We start from the raw sequence: 26,766 nt of genomic DNA, 5'->3' as shown, positions 1-26,766 counted from the left end.
ATGGCTACATGAAATAAAAAACTATAAAATTAAACATACTCATTAACAAAGGGATAGTCCCTAAAGAAACAATTCAAAATATCTGTAATCATTTGCACAAGTATGTGTGCAGATAATTTTTTAGTCATAAGATTTAGTTATAAGAATAGGAAGATAACTAGAATTTATACCAGAGAATAAATGACTTTACTGTCATAATCTATTCTTATTAAAAATTATAAACATAAGAAATTCATTTTCAATTCCTAGTAAAAGTTAGTACGAATAATATTGTTTAAGTTTGAAAGTTTATAAAAGCTATACTTAAAAAAAGTGAGTCATGTTTTATAAACATATTCCATAGCAATGGGATGTTCACTGCGGCAAGGTATAGTTGTTCTTTTGCAGGTATTCCTTGGTTTGGTCATTTGTCACTTGATCTCTTTCATAGTAAATTTGATTAAATACACAATTTTTGAAAACAAAAGGTGCATAACTGTGATCATCCAAATGTCTATACATTAAAAGATGCTAGTGGAGATGGGTGATGATACTAAAAATTAGATAATCTCCCATAAGTTTAAGAAAACCTCCATGCAACTTGAAACATTAACAATGCAAACTAAACTGAATGCACAGATTAATACTGAAAATTATTCACAGGTTCATATGTACCAAAACCCTGCATTTCACAGGGGAGAGAACTGAAGTCCAGAAAGGTAAAGTATGATGTGCAGAGCCAAACACATTTGACTTCATTTTGGTAAACATTTCTCTAGCATCTGCTATGAGATAGGCCCTAGGCCCAGTATAGCATTATTATAAGCAATTTAGCTGAATAATAAGAAAACCATCTTCTTTCTATTATACAAATGGAAATCTTCAAAGAAATTTCTGAGTTAAAATTTAAATATTATGTCCTATATTTAACAAAGGGTTGGTACTCTTGAAAATCTACTTAAATGGAGTTTTTGTTTTATAAAACAATAATTTTTAAGTGCCCACTATGTTATCCCAAATCCCATATAAAAATCCTAAACCACTGTTTAAATTCAGCTCCAAGAAATACATATGTAAGTGCATTACCTTCCCATTCAAATGGATAATCTTTCTTTTATAAGAAAATGAAAAGTACAGAACCCAGTTGATGAAGAAAATAAGCCCAAGAGAGGCAGAGGGGCTGCCTGGGGTTGCCTGACTATGACAAAACCTGGGTCAGTGCCTGGCTCCCCTGGTGCTTCATCCAAAGCCCTTCCTGCTATCATCTGCTGCCTCCTGAGGAATCTAAACTGAAAACAAAGCACATAGGTTGGTATAGCCATTGCCCTGGAAAAAATTCCCATGGTTCAAACACTTGCTGGTGAATTCTGAATGATGGATAGAATTGAGCTATCACACAATTTACTTTTCTCAGCATAAGTCAGCCGAAACAGAAAAAATACCTGCCCTCATGAAATATATCCCATTAGAGGAAGACAGTTAATAAAATTTATGATGAAATGTAACTAAAATATGTACTATGCTAGATGACATGAAGGAGAAATATTAAGCAGAGAAAAGGGATAGAGAGTGTGTCAAGGATGGGGGGTAACTTAAAATTGAGTATTTCTATACTTATTTAGATTGGATGGTAGATTATTCCACAGTACTTCTAGTTTAAAATGTACGAAACCTTCCACCAAATAAATAAACATCTGCTTCTCCTAAAGTTTCAGTTCTACAAGTGGGCCCCTCTCTTATCTATTCAAGAAGACCAGTTATTTATTGACGCTCAACTCTTCGTCAGAACACTAACAGAAAATCCTAAGTGACACCCAAACCTCATTCACACAAATTTGGAAAGGATTTTCAGAGGTTTAGTTTTATTTTGATTTTCTGTTTAAAAAAAAAAAAAAAAAAAAACAGGAAAAGATTTAAGAAAGGGGACAAAAATAATTTGAGTTGAACTATGAGGATTTCTCCTGAATCTCTCTTACAAGTAGATGTAATAATCTTACCTCTACCTATGTAAGTATATTTGTATCCTGCACAAACATTAGGGAGGCTAAACTGTTAGATTCCTGGCCACCTGGCTGGCTTTGGAGCCTACTGAAATTTTTATGTCTTTATGCTATAACTTAAAGTTTACTATTGAAGAAATCCTCTCCCTTCCTCCACATTCACTTCCAGAGTGAGAAGTTTAGAAATTCTGTTAATCCGTTGTATTATTTTCATTATATCATTTATCATATCTTACCTGATTCCATTCTTTTTTATTTCATGCCCATAAATTCGAATTTCCTCTTGGTCTGAAAAGAACAAGCTGATCGACCGATAACAATAATACACTGAACCAAGGCATTTAGGGCTATTATGAACCTTAAAGGGAGAAAAACAAGAGAAAGCATAGAAAGCAACAACAACACACAAACTTGCCTTCATTTGAGTTAACTAAATCCACAATGCACGTCTACAGCTCTATAGCATCATTAGTCCCGTGACACTTTACAAAATTATAAGTACAGTTAGGATTTTCAAGAGAAAAAAAGATATTTGCTTCAGAAATTGGACAACAGAAGTAACTTCATAAAGTACAAGTTAAGTTAGCATATTTATTTAAATGATCTGAATCTTTACATACAGGATGGCAATATTCTAAAACTATGTGATGTTCAAAGTTAGCAGAAGGAAAGAAATCATAAAGATCAGAGCGGAAATAAATGAAATAGAAACAAAGAAAACAATAGCAAAGATCAATAAAACTAAAAGCTGGTTCTTTGAGAAGATAAACAAAATTGATAAGCCATTAGCCAGACTCATCAAGAAAAAGAGGGAGAGGACTCAAATTAAAAAAATAAAAAAATTAAAAAAAAAAAACTATGTGGTGTGATCGTAAGGACATGGAAGCAACCTAAGTGTCCATCAACAGATGAATGGATAAAGAAGATGTGGCACACATATACAATGGAATATTACTCAGCCATAAAAAGAAATGAAATTGAGTTATTTGTAGTGAGGTGGATGGACCTAGAGTCTGTCATACAGAGTGAAGTAAGTCAGAAAGAGAAAAACAAATACCGTATGCTAACACATATATATGGAATCTTAAAAAAAAGAGAAAAAATGGTTATGAAGAACCTAGGGCCAGGATGGGAATAAAGAAGCAGACCTACTAGAGAATGGACTTGAGGATATGGGGAGGGGGAAGGGTAAGCTGGGACGAGGTGAGAGAGTGGCATGGACTTATATATACTACCAAATGTAAAATAGATAGCTAGTGGGAAGCAGCCGCATAGCACAGGGAGATCAGCTCGGTGCTTTGTGACCGCCTAGAGGGGTGGGATAGGGAGGGTGGGAGGGAGGGAGACACAAGAGGGAAGAGATATGGGGATACATGTATATGTATAGCTGATTCACTTTGTAATAAAGCAGAAACTAACACACCATTGTAAAGCAATTATACTCCAATAAAGATGTTAAAAATATATATATTACACAAAGTAATATTTAAAGGTTGCAAAAGTAACTATAACTCTAAAAATAAAATTGTCCAAACACTTTAGGGAAGAGAGGTTATTTCTCAAAAAACTGATGGGAAAATTAGTTTACTAGTAAAAATAAAAAAGAAAGCAAGGAAGAAAAGAGAAGAGGAAAGTAAGAAAGGAGAAGAGGAATGTTAGATTCTCTTACCCTACCACCAAAATAAACTTTAAAAGGTCCAAATAATGACAGCAGAAAATAGCTGAAAGAAAATACATATAACTATATAGATGGAAAAGAACTTTCAAAGCATAAAAGTGATAAGAAAAATCACCAATGATAAGATAGATTTTTAATATTGCAAGAATGTAATATATATTAATTTAGTGATTAATCAGCAAATTTTATTGATCACTTATTATGTACCAGGCACTGTTCTAGATTCTGGAGATGTAGAAGTCAACAAAATAGACAAAAATACCTGCCCTCATGAATTTTATATTCCATTAGAGAAAAACAGTTAATAAAAAAAAAATAACTACATGTAACTAAAATATGCACCATGCTACATGACATGAAGAAATATTAAGTGGAGAAAAGAGATAGCATGTGTATCGAGGGTTGTTGGGGGGTTGGGGGCAGTTTTAGACTGAATGGACAACAAAAGCCTCACTGAGAAGGGGAAATTCTAGTAAAGATGAAGGAGGGATAAGAGCAAGCCATATGGATATTTAGACCATTCTAGGCAAAGGGAATAGCAAATGCAAAAAGCCTAAAGTAGGAGTATAACTAAAATGTTGTCAGTATCCAGGAATCCAGACATATGACCCCAGGCAGGATACTGGAGGAGTTTTCCTTGAAGAAACAAAATTGAAAAAGATGTACAGATACTAATATTGGGGGCTTATTTAATGAAACCAGAGGATCCCTGCTCAGTCTCCCACTATGCAAGCAAGCCCCCATCCATGTATTCAGATCTTCCAACCAGCTTTTAGAGCCTAATTCTCAAATGTGAATAAACATTCATGGATCATTTGATAAAAGCCTGCAATGTGAAAGGCAGGCGCCAAATAAACAAAAGAAAGGAGATCAAAGGAATCAAAAACAAGTCAGAAAAATAAACTTCCGAGAATCCATAATTGATATCTTCAGGGAGAACAGTGAGAAAGGGCCATTCATGAAACAAGAATAAAATGATGTTAAAAGTGAAATTCAAGGAATAAAAATAAGTGATTGGATATTGACAATATGATAGGAAAAACTTATAACTGAAATAGAACTCCTGGAAGATAAATATTTAAGGCTGGAAAGAAATCTCCCAAAATGTAAAACAAAAAAGCAAAAAGATGGAAAAGAGAAATAAATCCATGAGAAAATTAAGGAATCAGTCACTTAGTTCAGGCGCTCCAATATCTGAATTACAGAATTTCTGAAAGAGAGAAAGAGAGGAAATTAAGAAAGAAATATTATTCCAAAACTGAAGGATCTGGATTGCTAGAAAGGGCCTATCAAGTACCTAGCACAGTAAATGGAAAAAAAAAAAAAATTCACATATGACATCTCAGAACATTGGGGATAAAGAAAACTAAAAATTTCTATAAAGAGAAGGGAAATTTTAAAAGACCATATGCAAAATGATCAGAAATCAGAATGAATTGAATTTCAACATTCTGAAAGTGATTTCCAAACTATAATCAAGATTTCAAAATTCTCCCTCCTATGCACTCTTGAAACATGGGTAATCATTAGTCAAATCCATTTCACCTGCCTTCACTAACCAAGGTCGTTTTAATTGTTGCTACCAAAGGTTTGCATGTACTCCAAGCAGCACGTAGCCTAAACAATAAGATGTTTGCCCGAGTTGTTTTCCAGGAACTTGGTGTCAGGGGTGTCTAGTTTGAGTTAGCTGGTCAAGACTGGAGAGGACCCCTTCCCCTCCAACTTGCTCCAATGTGCAAGTGTGGTGACCTTTTGACGTCAGAGGGCTGAAAACACCCTCAGATGATGCTAAGTGCCTCCATTTTGGAACAACGATTCCCCACACCTTTTTCCAGTCACCTTTCCCCAGGCTCCCACGCCTCAGGCCGCCCTGCTTTTTTTATTCTTTATCCAATAAATACCCCAAGACCCTTGCCTTCAGGGAGACGGATCTGAGATTTGTTCTCCTGTATCCTCGCTTAGCTGCCTAATAAACCCTCTCTTTGCTGCAAACCCCGGCACCTCAGCATTTTGGCTTGCTGCTAGATGGGCAAAATGAACCTAGTTCAGTAACACTCTTTCCAGGAAAATATCTTCCCTTTCCAGAAAGCACTACAAACAAGCACTGCCCACATGATCAGAGCATCCAATAAGCTTTTTAGAGCCTATCTCTCAAGTATGAACAAAATTCAAGGACTGCTAGACACTTCACGGGACCTAAGAAACAGGGAAACCAATACAGGAGAGAGAAGAATGAAATTCTCCAGGAAGATGGTGAATAAAATCCTGAGTGCTAGGTGTACAGCAGGCTCAAAAGCAACCACTCTCAGTTGCAACAGGAAAATGAAGAACTGAGGAAGGGACATCTCATGGGAAGCAAAGAGAAACTGAGAGATTGTCTGATGTATCTGACCATGTTGAGAACAGTTGTTTAGAGATACTCTGAAGGAAAAAATGATTGAAGTATAGAAAATGCAGCAAATGAAAAATGGGATAACTGTTAATTCTATAAAATTGTACAGAGAAATAAAATCACAATAACATATTAGGCTCAGCTCTCAACAATATTTATATAAATATTGTTCATATATGTACAATATGTAAATGACAATAATATAAAAACCACATATTTAACCAATAACAGTGATATAACTCTATTAGGAGGAGCAAAGGAAAGTGTGTGTGTGTGTGTGTGTGTGTGTGTGTTAGGGGCAGGAAGGATAACTTAACAGATGACTTCCCATTTTCCATAGTAAGAAGTGAAGAAATAAGTCCTAACTTTGAAGAAATAATAGCACATTTTGACATGTTAGGTAAAAGCCAGAAGAAACATCTAAAAAACTTGAAGTAATTGCCTTTGGGGAGTCAGACTTCAGCTGGGGTCAAGGAGTGAAGGAAAGAGGGGCTACTTTTTGGCTTCGTATATCTTGATGAAACCTTTTAAACTAAGTACATGTATTATTTTCATAAAAATAAAATTGAATTTAAAGAAGAAAAAGAAAAGAATCAAGAGCATAAAAAAGATATATGCAAAAAGATATTTATTAATACACATCTTTTAAAATACTGAAAATATTTTTTAAATCTAAATTTCTAAAACAGGGTACAATTAAATAATTTCAGTATTCCATAGTTGGAACAAATACAGCTAACAAAATTTGTGTTTGTCAAGAACATCTGACGTGGAAAAAAAGTTCTTGATATAATATTAGGTGAAAATGCGGGAAATAAAATTATGCATAGTAAAATTTCAAATTTATGTGTATAAAATCCAGAGGAAAAAATTTAGAAGGAAATATATGAAGCCATTAGCACTGATAAGCCTTGACTGATCATTCTGATAGTATTTTTTAGACTTCTTTGAATTTTTTCAAATTTTCTACAAAAGAGGTGAACAACTTTTACAATCGGGGAAAGATGACATTTAAAGTAAATGGATTTGTTAATGTGAAAGCAAATTCCACCAACCAAAGAGGGCCAAGTAAAAACAATTATCTATTAACTCTGGAAGCACAGTTGAACATTGTGTGTTATGATCACACAATTATCTCGACACCTTAGTCCTCAAAACGATCAGACACTGGATAAGAACATTTCAATGAAACAGAAGATGTTTGAGCGATAAACCCAGCAACTCCTTCCTAGAGTGGATGAGTAAAGGGCAATAGGGGACTGAGCCCTGTATGAACTAAAAACACATGCCACTAACTTCCTGACCTAAAGAGACCTCCAATTTTTTTATCCTTATGTCCCATAAGTTAACTTTCAATAGACTTCATTTCCTTTTGAGGGCACAAGGATTTGTTGCTGTTGAAAAGCTTTAGGGCCTACTTTTGAATATTTGCCTCGTCTAAGAGAGGAAGAAAATTTAGGCAACTCCAACATAAGTCGGAGGGATTCAACAACAGAGATTCAAACAAATGATGGTTATGGAGGGTTTTAGCTTTAGAACAGGACAGCACTGCAGTTTTCTGGCTGTGTTTTGAGATACCAGAAAATTCAGAGGAAGACAACAGCAGGGAAAGAGGTCCCTACTTCCTTACTTCTACCAGAGCTACTCTGCAGCTTGCATTTTGAGATGTCTCCTATGAATCCTTTTGAAGAAAGAACTCTGCAACTAAGAACTAACTCTCTGAGCTCAATCATATAGTATCAATCTACCTAGAAATTAGCTGCCTGTCTCCACATCCTTTAGCCCGTGTTTATATAATTCATACACACCATTTAATAAATTCCAGCCCCCAGATTAGACTGAGGTATGTCATTTAAAAAAATCCAGATGGCCATCACACTGGACATGTCAAGAAGGAAACATATACGAGTAATATGATTGATGCCAACCTACCCTCTCTTCAAAATGATCAAATAAAACGTGAAGAATGAGTATGTCAACTGGAGTTGATATTACGACATCCATGATATAGACATTTCTGTGTTGCCTACATGTCCCAACCATATGGATACAAACCTTTCTTCTCCTAGTCCTAGGCTCCATCTTGATAGAAATATACTCAAAATAGCTACAGATTTGGCCCATCCCATTCAGAACCAGCCCCTCTCCTTCCCTAGTCAGGGCCCTAAGTATTCATGCTATGATTACTATATATTTTCCATGATTTGTCCAGTACTTTAAAAATACAGACTTGGCCAGAAATAATTTTTAAGTTAATTATGTCCTAGGATCACCTACCCATACAGTGTACCGAGGCTCCAAATTACCACAGTCCTTCGCAAAAATGTAAGAACAGTTTCCTGGGAAATAATAGTAGATGCCATCAAAAGTTTCAAAGTGGTACTGTCCCCAGGTTTTGCAAATCCCATCTCTGCCATTGCCCATGTTTGGCACTGAAAAGAAATAGGATAATATTTAGTAGAATAAAACAAATTATACCTGTTTCTGGCAAGGTTCAGTCACGCTAGGTGATTCTAATTTTCATTAAAATAAATGTTTTCTTCTTTGGTGGACAATATCACAGGGAAAAATACCTAACAAAATTACCAACTGCTCTCAAAACTATCAAACTCTTCTGAAGAAAAACATGGTCTCCAAGTTGTTTTGAAGAAAGGTTTTATGTTAGAAACTTCCTTAATTTTTGCTCCCAAACAAAGACTCTGGAAGAGAGGAAGAGAGGAGAGAATGATAAAGTAAAAGAAGGTGATAGTGATAAAGCAAATATAATGGCTCAGAAAGAAAGAAATGTCACCACCAAGTGTTCTAAAAATTAACACTGACAGTGTTCTAGTCTCTGCAATTCTTCCGAAAATAATAGCATCCACAGAGAAAATTAACCACTGACCAAAAAGTCATGTTTAGAAGTCTGGGACCTGGGGATGGGGAGCATTAGTCATCCAAAGTATGCTGGAATTTAGGAATTCATGACTTCAAACTGGTCACATTGTAAGCAGTGTTTGTCTTAAAGCATACAACTTCATCTCCTGTTGCCTTCATGCCTATCTCCCTTTATACCTTTGTGGGTCACCTTCTATTCTATTTTGATTTTGTAGGCCCTTCTTTCTAGATTAATATGAAAATCAGTGACATTTACTGAGCACTCAAAATGTGTAATACATATTGGTTAAGACATTAAAATGTGTTAATATACTCTATAGGGAGCATAAAGATAAGGCACAATCACTTTATCTTTTCTTTTTGTAATTTACCTAAATGTATTAGGCTTGGCCAACTTTGGCCTTTTCAAGAAAAAACAAAGTTATTCATTATTCAGGCAGTCTTCTCTGATAGTATGCCTTACCTCTGTTGCATATTTTCATAAAATCTTGCACTTCCCTTTACAGCACATCACAAGTGTAATTACTGTGTATCTGTTATGTGTTGGTCCCCCTCCTCTAGACTATAACCTCCAAGAGGGCAGAAACATGTCTACATTATTCACTCTTCCCAGTGCCCAGCCTGGGATCGAGTAGATGCTCAATAAATACTCATTAAACAAATGAATGTTTTTTTAGTCATTATTGATGTAGGGTCCTAACCTAGACACCATGGATAAAAATATTTTTAAGAACCCTCTGCCTCTGAAGAGCTCTCAACACTATTTCTCTTTTATGTACAGAATGTTCCATTAATTCAAAGTCAAAAAGAATGAGTGGCTCCAAATAACAAATCTAATTTATAAAGCAAAAGAGAGATGAATTGGAAACCTGGTTTTAATGGGCCAGTACCATTTAAAATGGAAAAAATACTTGAATCGCATCAAAAACAAAATAAAATACTTAGCAATAAACCTGACCAAGGAGGTGAAAGACTCATACACTGAGAACTATAAAACATTGATAAAGGAAACTGAAGATGATTTAAAGAAATGGAAAAATATCCCATGCTCTTGGGTTGGAAGAATTCATGTTAAAATGGCCATACTACCCAAAGCAATATACAGATTTAATGTGATTCCTATCAAATTACCCATGACATTTTCCACAGAACTAGAACAAATAATCCTAAAATTTATATGGAACCATAAAAGACCCAGAATTGCCAAAGCAATACTGAGGAAAAAGAACAAAGCAGGAGGCATAACCCACCCAGACTTCAGACAATACTACAAAGCTACAGTAATCAAAACAGCATGGTACTGGCACAAAAACAGACATATGGATCAATGGAACAGAATAGAGAGCCCAGAAACAAACCCACACACCTACAGTCAATTAACCTTTGACAAAGGAGGCAAGAATACACAATGGATAAAAAGATAGTCTCTTCAGCAAGTGGTGTCAGGAAAGTTGGACAGCCACATGTAAATCAATGAAGTTAGAACACACCCTCACAAAAATGGCTTAAAGACTTAAATATAAGATATGACACCACGAAACTACTAGAAGAGAACAAAGGCAAAACAATCTCTGACATAAACCGTACCAATGTTTTCTTAGGTTAGTCTACCAAGGCAATAAAAATAACACAAAAATAAACAAATGGGACCTAATAAAACTTATAAGCTTTTGCACAGCAAAGGAAACCATAAACAAAATGAAAAGACAACCTACGGACTGAGAGAAAATATTTGCAAATGATGTGACTAACAAGGGCTTAACTTCCAAAATATACAAACAGCTCATACAACTCAATAACAGAAGAAAAAAAAAAATCAAAGAATTGGCAGAAGACCTAAATAGACATTTCTCCAAAGAAGACCTATGTATGGCCAATAGGCACATGAAAAGATGCTCAACATTGCTAATTATTAGAGAAATACAAATCAAAACTTCAATGAGGGGGCTTCCCTGGTGGTGCAGTGGTTAAAAGTCCGCCTGCCAATGCAGGGGACACGGGTTCCAGCCCTGGTCCAGGAAGATCCCACATGCTGTGGAGTAACTAAGCAACTAAGTAGTTGTGTGCCACAACTACTGAGCCTGTGCTCTAGAGCCCATGAGCCACAACTACTGAGCCCATGTGACACAACTACTAAAGCCCGCGTGCCTAGAGCCCATGCTCCACAACAAGAGAAGCCACCGCAATGAGAAGCCTATGCACCGCAACAAAGAGTAGTCTCCGCTCGCTGCAACTAGAGAAAGCCCGCACACAGCAATGAAGACCCAATGCAGCCAAAAATAAATAAATAAAATAGATACAACAATAAAGAAATTTTTAAAAATGTTTAAAAAAAAGAAAACTTCAGTGAGGTACTACCTCATACCTGTCAGAATGGCCATCATTAAAAAAAATCTACAAACAACAAACGCCGGAGAGGGTGTGGAGAAAAGGGAACCCTCCTACACTGTTCGTGGGAATGTAAATTGGTGCGGCCACTATGGAAAACAGTATGGAGGTTCCTCAAAAAACTAAAAATAGAGTTTCCATAGGATCCAGCAGTCGCACTCCTGGGCACATACCCAGACAAAACTATAATTCAAAAAGATACATGCACCCCTATGTTCATAGCAGCACTACTCACAATAGCCAAGACGTGGAAACAACCTAAATGTCCATCAACAGATGAATGGATAAAGATGTGAAACACAAACACACACACACAAACATACACACACACACAATGAAATATTACTCAGCCATAAAAAAAGAGAATGAAATAATGCCATTTGCAGCTACGTGGATGGACCTAGAAATTATCAAACTAAGTGAAGTAAGTTAGAAAGAGAAAGACAAATACCATATGATATCACTCGTACGTGGAATCTAAAATATGACACAAATGAACCTAGCTACGAAACAGAAACAGGCTCAGACATAGAGAACAGACTTGTGGTTGCCAAGGGGGAGGGGGGCAGGCGAGGGATGGATTGGGAGTTTGGGATCAGCAGATGCAAACCATTGTATATAGAATGGATAAACAACAAGGTCCTACTGTGTAGCACAGGGAACTATATTCAATATTCTGTAATAAACCATAATGGAAAAGAATATGATAAAACAACATTGTAAATCAACTATAATTTAAAAATTAAATAAAAACTTTAAAACAGAAAAGAAAAGAAAAAACACTTGAGGAAATAGAGTTCAGTGAGAAGCTAAAGTGGGCATACTCATTTTCTTTCACATTGTTTCAAAATTACTGGAAATAAATTGTGGATACTCTAGTTAATACACAATATTATAGTACCAACTCCCAAAGAATGAACACTAATACAGCAAATTATGCCTTCACGCTCTCCACAGCATCTCATAATTCTCTCATAAGTATCCCTGAAACTTACCAATCTGGCACCGTGTCCCAAGTGCCTGAAATATTTGACAGTCACATGTACCAGCCTTAGAACAGAAAGCTCCGTTAAGGCATTCATGAGGACAAGAACCTGAAGGGCAAAAAAATAAGTTATCTTCTGGCGTGCATCAGCTTTTATAAACATAAATCTGTCAAGATATAGCTTGGACTAACAGTAACCTCTGTTAACTCAAACAGAACACTGGGCCTACTGCCTTGATGAGCTAAAGAATTAAGCCCCTTAAGTCTCTATCTAGGTCATTTCATTATGTGTGCTGTGAAACAAGAAAGACAGGCTTTCACATCTCAAACTACCCTGAGAGCAAAGGTTAGCCTCCTTCAAGCAATTGAAAGGTCAAGTTCCCATGTAAGGAATCCCTGTCCCAGATGATGAGAACCAGAAATACACAAGCTGCAGATGATTCCCTTGACGGAGTTAGGCACGTCTGATCAGCTACTTCTCCAGGAGCAAGTGTTGTATTAAAGAAAAACGTCCATCATTAGCTCAAGGGATCAGGCACAATATATAATAGAACTCACAAGGAAACTACTTTTTTAAGAGAATGATTAAACATTCCATTTTAAGTTTGTGTATTAATCCTCAGGCTTAATTACAAATGGATGCATTCTTTCTGACCCATAGTTAATTTTAATGGGGCAGAAGCCAACGCCACTGCTGGTTGTCACCAAAACTATTTTTCCTTTCATGGAAAGAAAAATCACCCCAAAGGATTATGTTGAAAAGAGGAAGAAAGAAACTATGAGCTCCTTAGTGAGTTTTAAAACTGCAAATGAATCACAGTGAAAAATTTTCCTGTAATAAGGAGAACACAAGAGACAACTGGCAAAACTCAAGCAGAAAGGATTTAAGTAACACATCAAGAGAACTAGAGAACATCTCTGAGTGACCATAAAGTGTTTACTAAAGATTGGCCCTCTCCGGAATATGGTCAGGTCATTAAAGGCACTTATCTAATTGCGGTATTTTAACCATAGTTCTGCAGAAGGCAAGAATTTTAAAACTCTATTATCCTTTCACCTTAAAATTCATTGATCTAAAATGTCTCTACGTTTAAAGACATACAACTCCCTAAGTATATCTTAACTGAGGAGAAATGAGCTGCTTTAACTTTAATCATAAATATAGATAAAAATGATGTTTTTCATAAATTTAAATGCAGTTTTCTTTTTCTAGGGGGGCATACATATCTTCAAATTTTATCTTAGGTCACAATCTTGTATTTTTCCAATCAATAAGTGTCAAAGTAATTAGGTAAGCAAATGTATCTCCTTCAAAAATTTAGTTACAACCCTGTTTATTCTCCTGAAAACAGATATCAAAACAAAACTAGTCAGAAATCCCTGCAATTTTAAATGCAACAAAAAATTCAAATTGAATTTCAAACTACCATTAGCATTCTGCTAAATGGAAATGGAAAATTGGTAAGCAAAAATAGCAATGTCAAAGAATCGAGGCGCCAGTAATTGATTCAGAAAAAAAGCTCCTGATACCCAGTGATATCTTTCCTGGTCGTATAGTTATCAGCTTTGTCTAACGGCTTAACCTTGGGTATTTCCAAATATAATTCAAATTTCTATATGAAGTAAACAAACTATTACTAAGTACTATTACCACCCTGGCTCAGTTTCCCTCATGCATTATGCGGAAATCATAGAGAGTGATTCACTATATCCCCCAAAAGGGTCTTTTGAGAAAGCAAATACAAAAACATAGATGTAGCACTAACCTTTTATTTTACTCTCACCCCAATTAATAGCTTCATGGAAGAAATATCTTGGAGAAGTTGCTTCAAACTTTAAAAGAAAGAAATCAGAATTCAAGAGAATTAAATTATTTAATTCAAGACAAACATGCAAATTGGAAAATCTGGAAAACAGCTACAAACACAGAAATTATAAAGAGATGACTCCATATTTCCTTGGGTTATTGAGGCAAAATCTTGGAGAGGCAGAAAGGGCTCCTCTAAGGTTGTAGTTAGATCTGACTTCAAGGTTGATTTTGCTTCTTACCTGAATTTGACAAGTCCTTTATGCTCTCTGACCTCAGTTCTGCCTCCCTGCCCTCCTTGGAAAAGAGCCTGGTCAGAATCTAATCTTTGCATTAACTGACTGCTTTACCTGCACGAGTAGCAGTTTCTTAATACTTCCAAGTGCAGATGCGTCTGGAGAAAATGCATGGGACCAAAGGACCAACGGACAGTGATGTACCCACTTCCTGCAGCCCCATCTGTGCAGACACCATCCACAGAAGCCGCTGCTGCTGAAGTGTGAGTGTGACACCCTCAGTCTCCAAAGAGCTGACACTTTAAAGTTCATAGAAATTTAAATGTATCTTTTTATAGAGCCCAAGGCACTTCAGGGTAATCATTAAGATCATGAATTATAGAATCAAACAGATCTGGATTAGAGTCCTGATTCTGCCATTACTTACTCTAAGGCAAGTTTCTTAACTGCTTAGTGCCTCCTTTTACTTGTCTGTAAAATGGGAACAATGACACATATATACTTCACTGGGTAGTTAAGACAATAAATAAAATAATGTATATAAAGATTCCAGCATAATGCCTCACACATAAAAAATTAGCAAGAAAGAGATTTACATTAATCTAAGCAACCCAGATAAAACCATAGGATTTTTAGAGGTTAATATGGAATAGTAGCAAATAACTGTGGATTATTAAAACTAATCAACTATAGATTTTTACTCCAACTTAATGCCAATTTAGTGTATCATCTGGGGCAATGTCCTTTCCAACAGCATTTTTACATTCACCAGAAGAATACACATTCCCAAAATGTGCCTCTTAATTTTCAAATTGAGTACCAGATGATGTTAGAAAAACTGGAAAGAGTGAAGGATAAGAAAAAAGGGTGATAACTATTATTCAACATAGCTTTGGAAGTTTTAGCCACAGCAATCAGAGAAGAAAAAGAAATAAATCCAAATCGGAAAAGAAGAAGTAAAGCTGTCTGTCACTGTTTGCAGATGACATGATACTATACATAGAGAATCCTAAAGATGCTACCAGAAAACTACTAGAGGTAATCAATGAATCTGGTAAAGTAGCAGGATACAAAATTAATGCACAGAAATCTCTTGCATTCCTATACACTAATGATGAAAAATCTGAAAGAGAAATTAAGGAAACACTCCCATTTACCATGGCAACAAAAAGAATAAAATACCTAGGAATAAACCTACCTAAGGAGACAAAAGACCTGTATGCAGAAAACTATAAGACACTGATGAAAGAAATTAAAGATGATACAAACAGGTGGAGAGATATACCATGTTCTTGGATTGGAAGAATCAACATTGTGAAAATGACTCTACTACCCAAAGCAATCTGCAGATTCAATGCAATCCCTATCAAACTACCAATGGCGTTTTTCACAGAACTAGAACAAAAAATTTCACAATTTGTATGGAAACACAAAAGACCCCAAATAGCCAAAGCAATCTTGAGAAAGAAAAACGGAGCTGGAGGAATCAGGCTCCCTGACTTCAGACTATACTACAAAGCGACAGTAATCAAGACAGTATGGTACTGACACAAAAACAGAAATATAGATCAATGGAACAGGATAGAAAGCCTAGAGATAAACCCACGCACATATGGTCACCTTATTTTTGATAAAGGAGGCAAGAAAATACACTGGAGAGAAGACAGCCTCTTCAATAAGTGGTGCTGGGAAAACTGGACAGCTACATGTAAAAATGAAATTAGAACACTCCCTAAAACCTTACACAAAAATAAACTCAAAATGGATTAAAGACCTAAATGTAAGGCCAGACACTATCAAACTCTTAGAGGAAAACATAGGCAGAACACTCTATGACATAAATCACAGCAAGATCCTTTTTGACCCAGCTCCTAGAGAAATGGAAATAAAAACAAAAATAAACAAATGGGACCTAATGAAACTTAAAAGCTTTTGCACAGCAAAGGAAACCATAAACAAGACCAAAAGACAACCCTCAGAATGGGAGAAAATATCTGCAAATGAAGCAACTGACAAAGGATTAATCTCCAAAATATACAAGCAGCTCATGCAGCTCAATATCAAAAAAACAAACAACCAAATCCAAAAATGGGCAGACCTAAATAGACATTTCTCCAAAGAAGATATACAGATTGCCAACAAACACATGAAAGGATGCTCAACATCACTAATCATCAGAGAAATGCAAATCAAAACTACAATGAGGTATCACCTCACACCAGTCAGAATGGCCATCATCAAAAAATCTACAAACAATAAATGCTGGAGAGGGTGTGGAGAAAGGGAACTCTCTTGCACTGTTGGTGGGAATGTAAATGGGTACAGCCACTATGGAGAACAGTATGGAGGTTCCTTAAAAAACTAAAAATAGAACTACCGTATGACCCAGCAATCCCACTACTGGGCATATACCCTGAGAAAACCATAATTCAAAAAGAGTCATGTACCACAATGTTCATTGCAGCTCTATTTACAATAGCCAGGACATGGAAGCCACCTAAGTGCCCATCAACAGACGAATGCATAAAGAAGATGTGGCACATATATACAATGGAACATTACTCAGCCATAAAAAGAAACGAAATTGAGTTATTTGTAGTGAGGTGGATGGACCTAGAGTCTGTCATACTGAGTGAAGTAAGTCAGAAAAAGAAAAACAAATACCGTATGCTAACACATATATTTGGAATCTTAAAAAACAAAAAAAAATGGTTCTGAAGAACCTAGGGGCAGGACAGGAATAAAGATGCAGACATAGAGAATGGACTTGAGGACACAGGGAGGGGGAAGGGTAAGCTGGGACAAAGTGAGAGAGTGGCATTGACATATATACACTACCAAATGTAAAACAGATAGCTAGTGGGAAGCAGCCTCATAGCACAAGGAGATCAGCTCAGTGCTTTGTGACCACCTAGAGGGGTGGGATAGGGGAGGGTGGGAGGGAGACGCAAGAGGGAGGAGATACAGGGATACATGTATATGTATAGCTGATTCACTTTGTTATAAAGCAGAAACTAACACACCACTGTAAAGCATTTATACTCCAATAAAGATGTTAAAAAAAAAAAAAGGTGATAAAGAATGTGACTTCAGGTACAAAACCTCTTTTCAACAGATTCTGGTCTCCTTCTTACATGGTAAAAGTTTTATTTTGGCAATTTGCACTGCAGTACTTTTTCTTTTAAAGGGCAAACCTGCCCCATGGCAGACAAAAGGACTCCCACACTCTCTCACCACTTCAAGGCTCTTTTCTAAAGTCCTTGGCCCACATCGTGTCTCCAAGTTCATTGTTTCCTGCTTTCATTCCTAAAAGGTTTTGTCCTCACTGTTCAATCTCCTCTTTTTTCCCTTTCCTCTCTCTTCAAACTAAGTCAGACTCACAAAAGTCTATGACTTGGATTCCCTCAAGACAAGTCTTATTCTCTCTTTAGCTATATTGTCTGCAACTGCCTAAATCTAACACAACAACCAATATTACTGGGCACCAAATTCTTCTTCCTTTGGCGCTAACGAATCATCACTGATGCTCGCTAAAAGCGTATAGTGACTTCAACTCTGTCTCATACAGGCTTATAAACTAGAACAAATTATTTAACCTGCTCAGCCTCAGTTTCCCAATCTGCAAAACAGAATAACAATAACTGCCTCACGGAATGGTGAGGATTAAATGAAATGGGATAAGTAAATCACCAAAAATTGTGCAAGGCACATAAGTGTTGTAAACATGTTACCTACTTTTATTATTAAGCAAAAACTGAATACACTTGACAACATTAGACCAAGGCAGAAATACATAATTTGTTTTTCACTCCATATCCTCTTACCCAACTCAGGCTACGCCTCCTCCATGGAAATCACAATAAGTACTTAGCACACCAGCCTCCTGGTTACCACAGCATCCTAATCTCTGCAGCATTCCACTCATCATGCTACAACATGTCACTAATGCTAAGACATGACACACAGCTTTTATTTTTATAACAGATCTGAACTCAGAATGGCACATCTTACATTTATATTTGGGAGCGCTTTCATTTCTTTATATCATACAAATAATGCCAAAAAATTGGTGGTGTCCTAGACTCGATGAACATGTTACATGTAAAGAAATGACTTCTTTACAGGTCTACCTCCACTAGACACTGAATTTCTAGAGAACAAACACCGCTGTTCATGGTTATACCTCTAGCACGGTCCCTTGGGTGTTGTCAACAAATACCAACTAAACCAGAAATAGACATTATGCAAATGGGAATGATCTGCCTCCCAGAGCTGTTTAGAACCATGACTATAAAATGTTCTGCTGATGCTCCTCCACATATCCTCTCAGCTCACCTTGGACTTCACCTGCATCTGGGTTTCTGTGCACACTGAGACCCTCAAGCACCGGCTTCTTTTTGTCTCTGCCTTAGGGTAGAGTCCAAGCCGGATAGACAAGAGAAATGACTTTCAGGGGATTTAAGTCCCCCCAGAAGCTGCCCTCAATGAATGAGAGGCTGGTGTTGGTGGATAAGTAGACCAGCTCCCCCATCCCTTGGAGAAACAATTCTGAAACACTGTACACAGTTCCTCAGAGGGATGCCAGCAAGGCTGAGCCCCAGATGCCTCAAGCACGGAGGCCCCTCATTAACAGAGCTGTGCTGGATTTTCTCCCTTCCTAGTCTCCCTTTCCTCTCTCCCTCACTCCTGCACATACGAATTGCATGCAACCTCTAATAAGTAAATAATCTGCCCCTGCTTTCCGGAGAAGAACTTTGAAATGTGACGCAACTGCAAAAAAATTCCAAGCAGTGGGTGCATATAGTCACATAACCGATGAAAGAAGACAACCCATTCTTCCTCCGTGCTGATTACATCTCCACAGGAGGGTGAGAAGCACAGAGAAATACAGTCTTTAGATGAGAAGTCCCTGTAGCGCACAATTACACCATTGACAGAAGTCTGTGTCTACCCTTTCTCTGGTCATTGTTATCTCATTGCCAACATATTCCTGAGTCCTTATGTGCACATTTATCTGTCCATCAGTGCTCCGTCTTCCTAGAGCAGGGGAGTGGATCTGTGGACAAGAATGGCCTCATAACGGATGAAATTTCAATCCTAAACAGTGAAACGCATGATTGCGACCTCACTGCCCTTCTTTAACACTTCTTCCCTTAAAATTTGTTCAGATGTTAAGTAATGTTGGTGCATGTTCTCTAGCTGCAGGAAAGAGAAGGGCAAGTGTCCAGCTCTTCATTCTCTCTAAAAGGGAAATCAAGGCAAGTGTGTTCCTCACTTATTAACAAAAGGGAGGTATTAAGATAATTCTGGGGGGGGGTAAATTATACAAATTCTAAAAACATCCAAATGGTCAACAGTAGAAGCCCATCCACAGGCTGTTTCATGTGACACCTGTGGGGTATATTTCACAGGTCCTTCAATCTAGGGGGTTCTACCAGAATGCGGTTTGTCTCAAAATTGGATTTTCTGCTGAGTCACGCTGATATCTTTTTGTGGCTGATATGGTCTACTGGCCAACTTGACATTTCTCAGAGAAAAGTCATTTTAACCACTTCACATGATACATAGGTACTTAAGTACACAAAATACTCTTTTTAAGAAAAAAAAAGTGTTTCCCTTCCATAGACAATCCTTTGCCCATTCTAGTGCAAAGAAAGAGCTCCACTCTTGATAAGAATAAATTAGTTCTGCCTTCTGAATCGTCACAAGAGCATATCAAATCTGTCATCTATTCTTTTTTTCAATTCTCTTTAAGTTCACAAAATATAAAAAAAAACAGGCATCCATCATAAAATGCTAATAGAAACTTACTGCAATTCAGCATTTGACAAAGACCTTGAATATATAAGCTGTTTGCTACATAAATACTCAAATAATATTACTTTCCAAAGAAATGTCTTAATATTGAGTTAGGATTCTCTATCTTACCATCCATCTTTAACAGAGAAATATTTTTTAAAATCCACCCATTTAAACATTCCAACTATAATTTGAAGATTATTGCAGTTATGTTATCCAATATCCTTTATATAGAGGGACCCAAGCAAAAAGGCCTCCTCAAATTCAGTGCTACCCCACCCCTCTAAAAAAAGAAAGGTCACCTCTTCATCAATGCCTGTAATTTAGATTTATTAGATAATATAAAACCCATTTGTCAGGACACTAGGACACCTCTGATGCCCTTTGGTGGTACTTTACTCAGATCAGGTATACCTTTCTCTGCCCCTGTTTGCTTGTACTTGTCCTATTATCATTGTGCTTAATTTTTAAACCAATTAAAATGTTCTGGCAAGTAGTGAGATTAAATCTCCCACAAATTCTGGGAGCCTATCAGTAGGGAACCGAGGTGAATAGCAAAAATCATTTGACCACAAACAAGTAAATGTGAGCTAAGCCTGAACTGGAGGGTCACAGAACAGCCCTAGAGAAGTTACTTTGCCTCTTCCCCCTCTTTCCTGTCTTGTTTTTAGCATTTTATTCGCCTCCACAAAGGTCTCATTGTTGAAGTGACAGCAGAGGCCCAAAGCAGGATGGATTATTTCTCTGCCTCTCTCTCCATCTGAGGCATAACCTACCTGGGCTGCTAAAAGAGCTCTTTTCTGTTGATTTTCATTAAACCCGTTTCTGGAAGAAAACAAAAAGAACTTGTATAGTCAAAGGCCCCTAGGCAACCTGAACAAGCCTTTCCCAAGAGAGAGCTGGTGTTTTCCTCCTGATTTCCATCTCTTTATCAAAGAGGTCTTTCTTGGTTTAACATTGAAAAGGTCCCCCTCCCCCCTTTGGAGGGGTTAGATTTGGGTGGTGGCACTGTCTCATTTTACAAAATTTGGGAGTGTCCCCAGATCTCTCCAGTCTCTGATGTAAACTGCATTTTAGGAAGGAACTTTGAGATAGAGAAATAAACAAAATAGTGTAACACTGTAGCACTAACATGCGTGATAATTTCTCCACATGCCTTCATAAAACTAGTGAGATAAGTATTCGACAAGTGCAGGTTCACATTTTTCAAACGTAATACTCGATTCTCTCTCTTTCCATGTCTTAAAGGGCAGATTAACATTAATGTGCATAAGCACATCAAACTGTGGGTTATCAAAATCAAACAGTGAGTAGAATTCCGCTTTTCATTAAGCAGATCAGTTTAGTCCAAAAAATGATTTTCATTATTTACTGCTAGAAACATTTTATTCTTTTATCATTAAAAACTATTTTACTCTATGTTAAGAATACAGCACATTTCTAGTCAACAATGTACATTAATAATAACAATAGGAAATAGGAAATTACTGAATATAACTTCTTTTCAAGTCTTTGAAGTGAAAATGTCTCCTTAGTATCTACAGTCATTGGACACCACCAAAAACTCCTCTTGTAATTAAAATGAAAGGAAATATTTTTGTTTCATAAATAAGGATCTGAATGCCTAGTAATTTTTAATTTGTAGAAATGTTTTAAAGAACTAAATCTCATGCCCTTATTTTGTAAAATATTTATTTTTTCAAAAGCAGATATATTGACCTGCTGAGCTTTGCTCATTCCCATTATCTTTATGTTTTAGAGGACATAAAGAACAAGAAATACTCACTTTGATGTTCTCGTCAAGATGGATGAAGTACAAATATAACCTGCCAGAGATAAATATATATATATATATATATATATATATATATATATATATATATATGAATGAAAAAAATTATCCAAATATCTTGATCACATGATCTGATTATAAAACAGATCATTTAAACCTGAATTCTGAAACTTAGACTGAGTTTTGCTATTAGTTATTTTACATTTTCTAGAGGATTTTGACCAGCAAATTCCCTGTGAGACATCAGGGTGACCAGTAATTCAGAAAGAATGGGCAGTGTACCTTGATTTACACAGAGACATGATACAGTGGAATAAGCACTAGTCTTGAAGTCAGAGATCCAAGTTTTAGTCCCAGTCCTACGACTTAGTAAATGCCAAACTTAAGCAAACACATCACAAAATAACAGTGGTAGCCAAGTTGATCTTCAAAGTCCCCTCCAGCTCTCAATGCTCTAAGACATTTTCTCCTTGGAGTTTCAGTCACTACTAGGATTGGAAGATAGTGTCTGTGACCTCGCTGGTCTTCTACACTTCAGTAATTTCTCCCACTTCCTCTACAAGCCCCAAAATATACAGCCCTTTTCAGGGATTAAAAATTAACAACTGAATGTAAATAAATGCTTTCTGCCATAAAAATATTTTATAAAAATTAATTTATAAATATTGCTATAATATAATTGAAAATCAATTCTTAGTCTCAAACATTGAAGTCCTTCTTAAAACATTCCTTTACCATTCTTTGGGTTGATGGCATCAAGAAAGTTTAAGTACTCAGTGTCTCCTTATCTTTTATAAAATTTCAAATGTTTAAATTACACAACTGTTTAAAATCATTACTTAGAAGAGAAAAAGTTAGAATCAGAGCTTCTTCCAGTACAGCGGCATATTATGATAAAATCATGATTTTTTTTTTAATATGTCCATGACACTCTCTCACCCTGTCACATCTCACCCCTCCCCCTCCCCATCATGATTTTAACATTTAAAAAAGAGACTCAGAAAATGAAAACTAAAAGTTCCAAATTATCTATATTATTAAAAATTTTCCCAAAAAATGATCTGGGTGTCATTTAGTATATACCCATCCTAATGACTTCAAAATGTTTTACAGTATAAGAGGAAACAGTTTCTACAATTTACAAGGAAGACTAAAATACAATAAAATAAGGTAAAAGTTTAATATGAGTTCTTACCTTGTAATGAAAACAGCAGTATATGAAGCAAGAATATACTCCAAGGTATCATTAAATTGAGTTTTCTCACAATGTTCATTTCAGTATAGCCTTTCTCCCTGAAATGTAACCAAATTGTTGGTCTTTACTAAGATGGCATCTTAGAAGTATGAGTACTTGTAGAGTGCTCAAATTCTTATAAATTTAGCTTTGTAATAAAGTAATTCAAAAAGGAATTCCAGGATTTCTAACCACATACAGCATCTGAAGCTTTAGAACTTGCAGGCAACCCTTTGGCTGACTCTCTCATTAGCAATGCATGGCAGCTTCTTACCTGAGCCGGTATTAGTTACACCCTACCCCACTCCTGTACATCATACGCCTTTTTAGCCTATATTAGCCTTTTATGACTTCTAAAATCAGTCGCATCAAACAAACAAACAAAAAACCCTGTTATCTCCCGATGTCATAAGAGATAAGCATTATTCCTAATTAGTGATCTATTCCATGTTTTATTCATAAAATAATTACTGTCCTTTGAAATAAAATCCTATCAATCATTCCTAGAATGTCTAGATGTTTTCATAAACTCTTCTTTAAGAATTATAAGTAAACTAAAATTATGTGCATATATTTTCAACTCCAGTCCCATTTCAGTGTAGTTTAAGTTGACATATACATGTGCCCAGAGATCTTTCTGTTAAACATTCTGCAATAGAAGCAGAAAGTAACACAAAAAGATGATATTCTAATATTTGACTTTAAAAAGAAAATAAAGTAACTCACCTAATCCTGAAAACCTTCCTTCACACCCTGTTTTCCCATCCTCTGGGACAAGTATCCAATTAGACAACAAAAAAGAACTTCTTAATCCAACACTAAGTGCACTCTTCTCTGGAAGCAACCGACTACCTGGATTGGCATTAGAGAACAGCTCTAATATTTCATGATGAACTCCATAGAGATGATCTAAGCCCCATAAATGAGGGAAGGCCATGATTATATAATGGGTGCACATTTCCTATAGCAGATCCCATCAGTTACCTGCAAAGTATCAGATTCACTTAACAGATGGGGGCACAGTGGTAAGGAATATCTAACTACACAGGAACTACCTTATGAGACAAAAACACACAGCAGTTCTTAATACCTTGTTGTACTCAGACACTTTTTGTGCACTGATTTCCTGGTCTTTTCTGTGAAAATATCCTTAACATCCTGATGTATTGCATGCCCAACATCTACTATATAAACAGTTTCTTTTCTGTGTCTCAAACTCAATAATCTTTTACTCTTGCTTTACATGATTTTAATGCCTTTCCATTGCCTACATAATTGCTAATTCTATGAGCCAAGAGAAGATGTTTGCCTATAAATTCATTTTTAAAGCAGGAAAACCACACCAACTCCCCAAAAATATAAGTAGCTATATGCCTACACACACACACACACACACACGCACACACACACTTGCACATGTACACTCATTTTTAAATTTTGATGGATTAGATTAAATAATTTAAATATAATATGTGTCTAAAAAATATTTATTGAAAGGTTATTGGTCATTACTCAAACTAACTAGATAATAAATTAATGTAAGTCTAAACAGGCCTAGTTACTTATAGTTACATTCTAATTATTGGTCTAAAAATTATGTATCTACTAAACCACAATCAAAATTAAAATATTCTAGACACTTAAGAAGATGTGAATACAGAATAAATTTAAAAGTTAAGCTTGCTAGGGGCAGGACAGGAATAAAGACGCAGACGTAGAGAATGGACTTGAGGACACGGGGAGGGGGAAGGGTAAACTGGGACGAAGTGAGAGAGTGGCATGGACATATATACACTACCAAATGTAAAATAGATAGCTAGTGGGAAGCAGCCGCATTGCACAGGGAGATCAGCTCCGTGCTTTGTGACCACCTAGAGGGGTGGGAAAGGGAGGGTGGGAGGGACACGCAAGAGGAGGGGGAATATGGGGATATGTGTATACATATAACTGATTCACTTTGTTATACAGCAGAAACTAACACATTGTAAAGCAATTATACCCCAATAAAGATGTTAAAAATAAAAAAGTTAAGCTTGAAATTTGTTTAGAGAGCAATAATTTTCCTCCAAAGAATTTTTTAAATTAAAGGCACCAAATTGATTTACACAGAATGCTCATTAACTCTTTCTGAAAAACATGGAAATGTACATAACAAATATACATTACTAAGTCCCCTCCTTAATTTACAACAGTTTCTCTTATCTTCATAATTTCCCATAAAAATCGACCTAAAATATGAAGATTCTATAAATCATATTTCAGGATTTTTTTTCCCCAATCTGGTAGCTGCTTGTCACAAGTGACATACCTATGGAAAAATCCCAAATGGAAACCAAAGTTAAATTTCATGGTTCAAAAAAGAAACATTTTGATAACGCTTATAGTTATTTCTAAATACTACCAGAACTTGGTGAAAAAGGATTAGTAAACAGCAATATAAAGCCTGTGAAAAGTACTTCTTTCTAAATAAACTTGGATATTTTACGTTCCTAATTCAAATGTAATAACTCTCAATTTTTCATCTCAAATTTCATACAGTATCTTTAAACGTTTGATTCAAAAGCATCACAGCCATTTTCACTGGTTAAAGTTGAAAATTCCAAGGTTATATCACCTGGCATATTTATTACTGTTATTCTATTTTGAACTCTATGTATTTAAAACCTATAAATTATTTTGTCTGGTAAAGAAAATAGAAGAAATTATAATGGGAATTCTCAGGGTGACCATTCTTTTATAGCTAGAGGTTTAGCATATGATGGCTTTCTATTCCTCCTCCATCCAGGCTTAGAGTAGGTCGGAGATTAGTAAAGGAGAATGAACAACGGCAGAGAAAACAATACCAGAAATTCCAAGTTCTTTTTCAACTAACTACATTATGAATTCATTACATTAAATGGTAGGCTGCATGAAAATAGGTAAAATAGACTTCCATGAATAGCTACAGTAGAATAGAGAATTCAGATGAAAGATTAGACCCAGAACCACAAAAAAAGGAATTTATGACTGTTGCTACATGTAGTTATTACTGTCAAAATTTAGTTGACAGCTTTTATATTTCATTCTACTATGACAAAGGAACTCTGGCAAAAAGTGAGTCAGTCACCAGCTTGTGAAGAGATATTAAGTTCATAAGAAGTCTGAGGCAACTACATAATGCATGAGATAAACAGTTCCCTTTCTGATACAAGAACACGGCACATTTTCCCACATGGAATATGATCTTTAGAAAGTTGACACCTGACAGCCTATTGGCCTCAACACACCACATTAAAAACAACTGGCAGGAATGGGAAATTGCTGGGCTTATAGTTTATATGTCAATAATAAAGAAAGGGGTATTTTTAATGAAGTTCATCATCTTTAAGAAAAATTAATTTCTATGGTGATTTATATAACACTCATTTTTCATTCATTGAAATCAAATCTAAAATAGATAACATTTGATTCCCATCATATCACATTCTACTAGTGAAATGCAACTATTCCTCACTTGCCTTACTAAACCTAACACATTTCAGGTTCAGTGATTTTATCTAGAATTTATGTTATCATTGAGCAGCAAAAAGAATCCTATATCTTTGACGTGATTTTAACCA

General features: G+C 36.0%; 1 protein-coding gene across 1 annotated transcript in view; it reads right to left on the bottom strand.

The window, feature by feature from the left end:
- The window catches only part of OTOGL (otogelin like), a 169,025-nt gene that overhangs the window by 125,682 nt on the left and 16,577 nt on the right, over window positions 1-26,766 (bottom strand). The window contains exons 2-8 of the mRNA XM_068560704.1: window positions 23,129-23,226; window positions 21,928-21,967; window positions 20,918-20,966; window positions 14,066-14,132; window positions 12,310-12,408; window positions 8,327-8,481; window positions 2,216-2,337 (exon numbers count right to left, since the gene is read on the bottom strand). Of these exons, the coding sequence (XP_068416805.1) occupies window positions 2,216-2,337; window positions 8,327-8,481; window positions 12,310-12,408; window positions 14,066-14,132; window positions 20,918-20,966; window positions 21,928-21,967; window positions 23,129-23,226 (630 nt within the window). The remainder of the gene's footprint in view (window positions 1-2,215; window positions 2,338-8,326; window positions 8,482-12,309; window positions 12,409-14,065; window positions 14,133-20,917; window positions 20,967-21,927; window positions 21,968-23,128; window positions 23,227-26,766) is intronic.

This window comes from Eschrichtius robustus, chromosome 13 (assembly GCF_028021215.1).
Source record: "Eschrichtius robustus isolate mEscRob2 chromosome 13, mEscRob2.pri, whole genome shotgun sequence".
Taxonomy (NCBI): domain Eukaryota; kingdom Metazoa; phylum Chordata; class Mammalia; order Artiodactyla; family Eschrichtiidae; genus Eschrichtius; species Eschrichtius robustus.
Note: the sequence above shows the minus strand (reverse complement) of the source record. Positions and strands in the feature narration are given on the sequence as shown.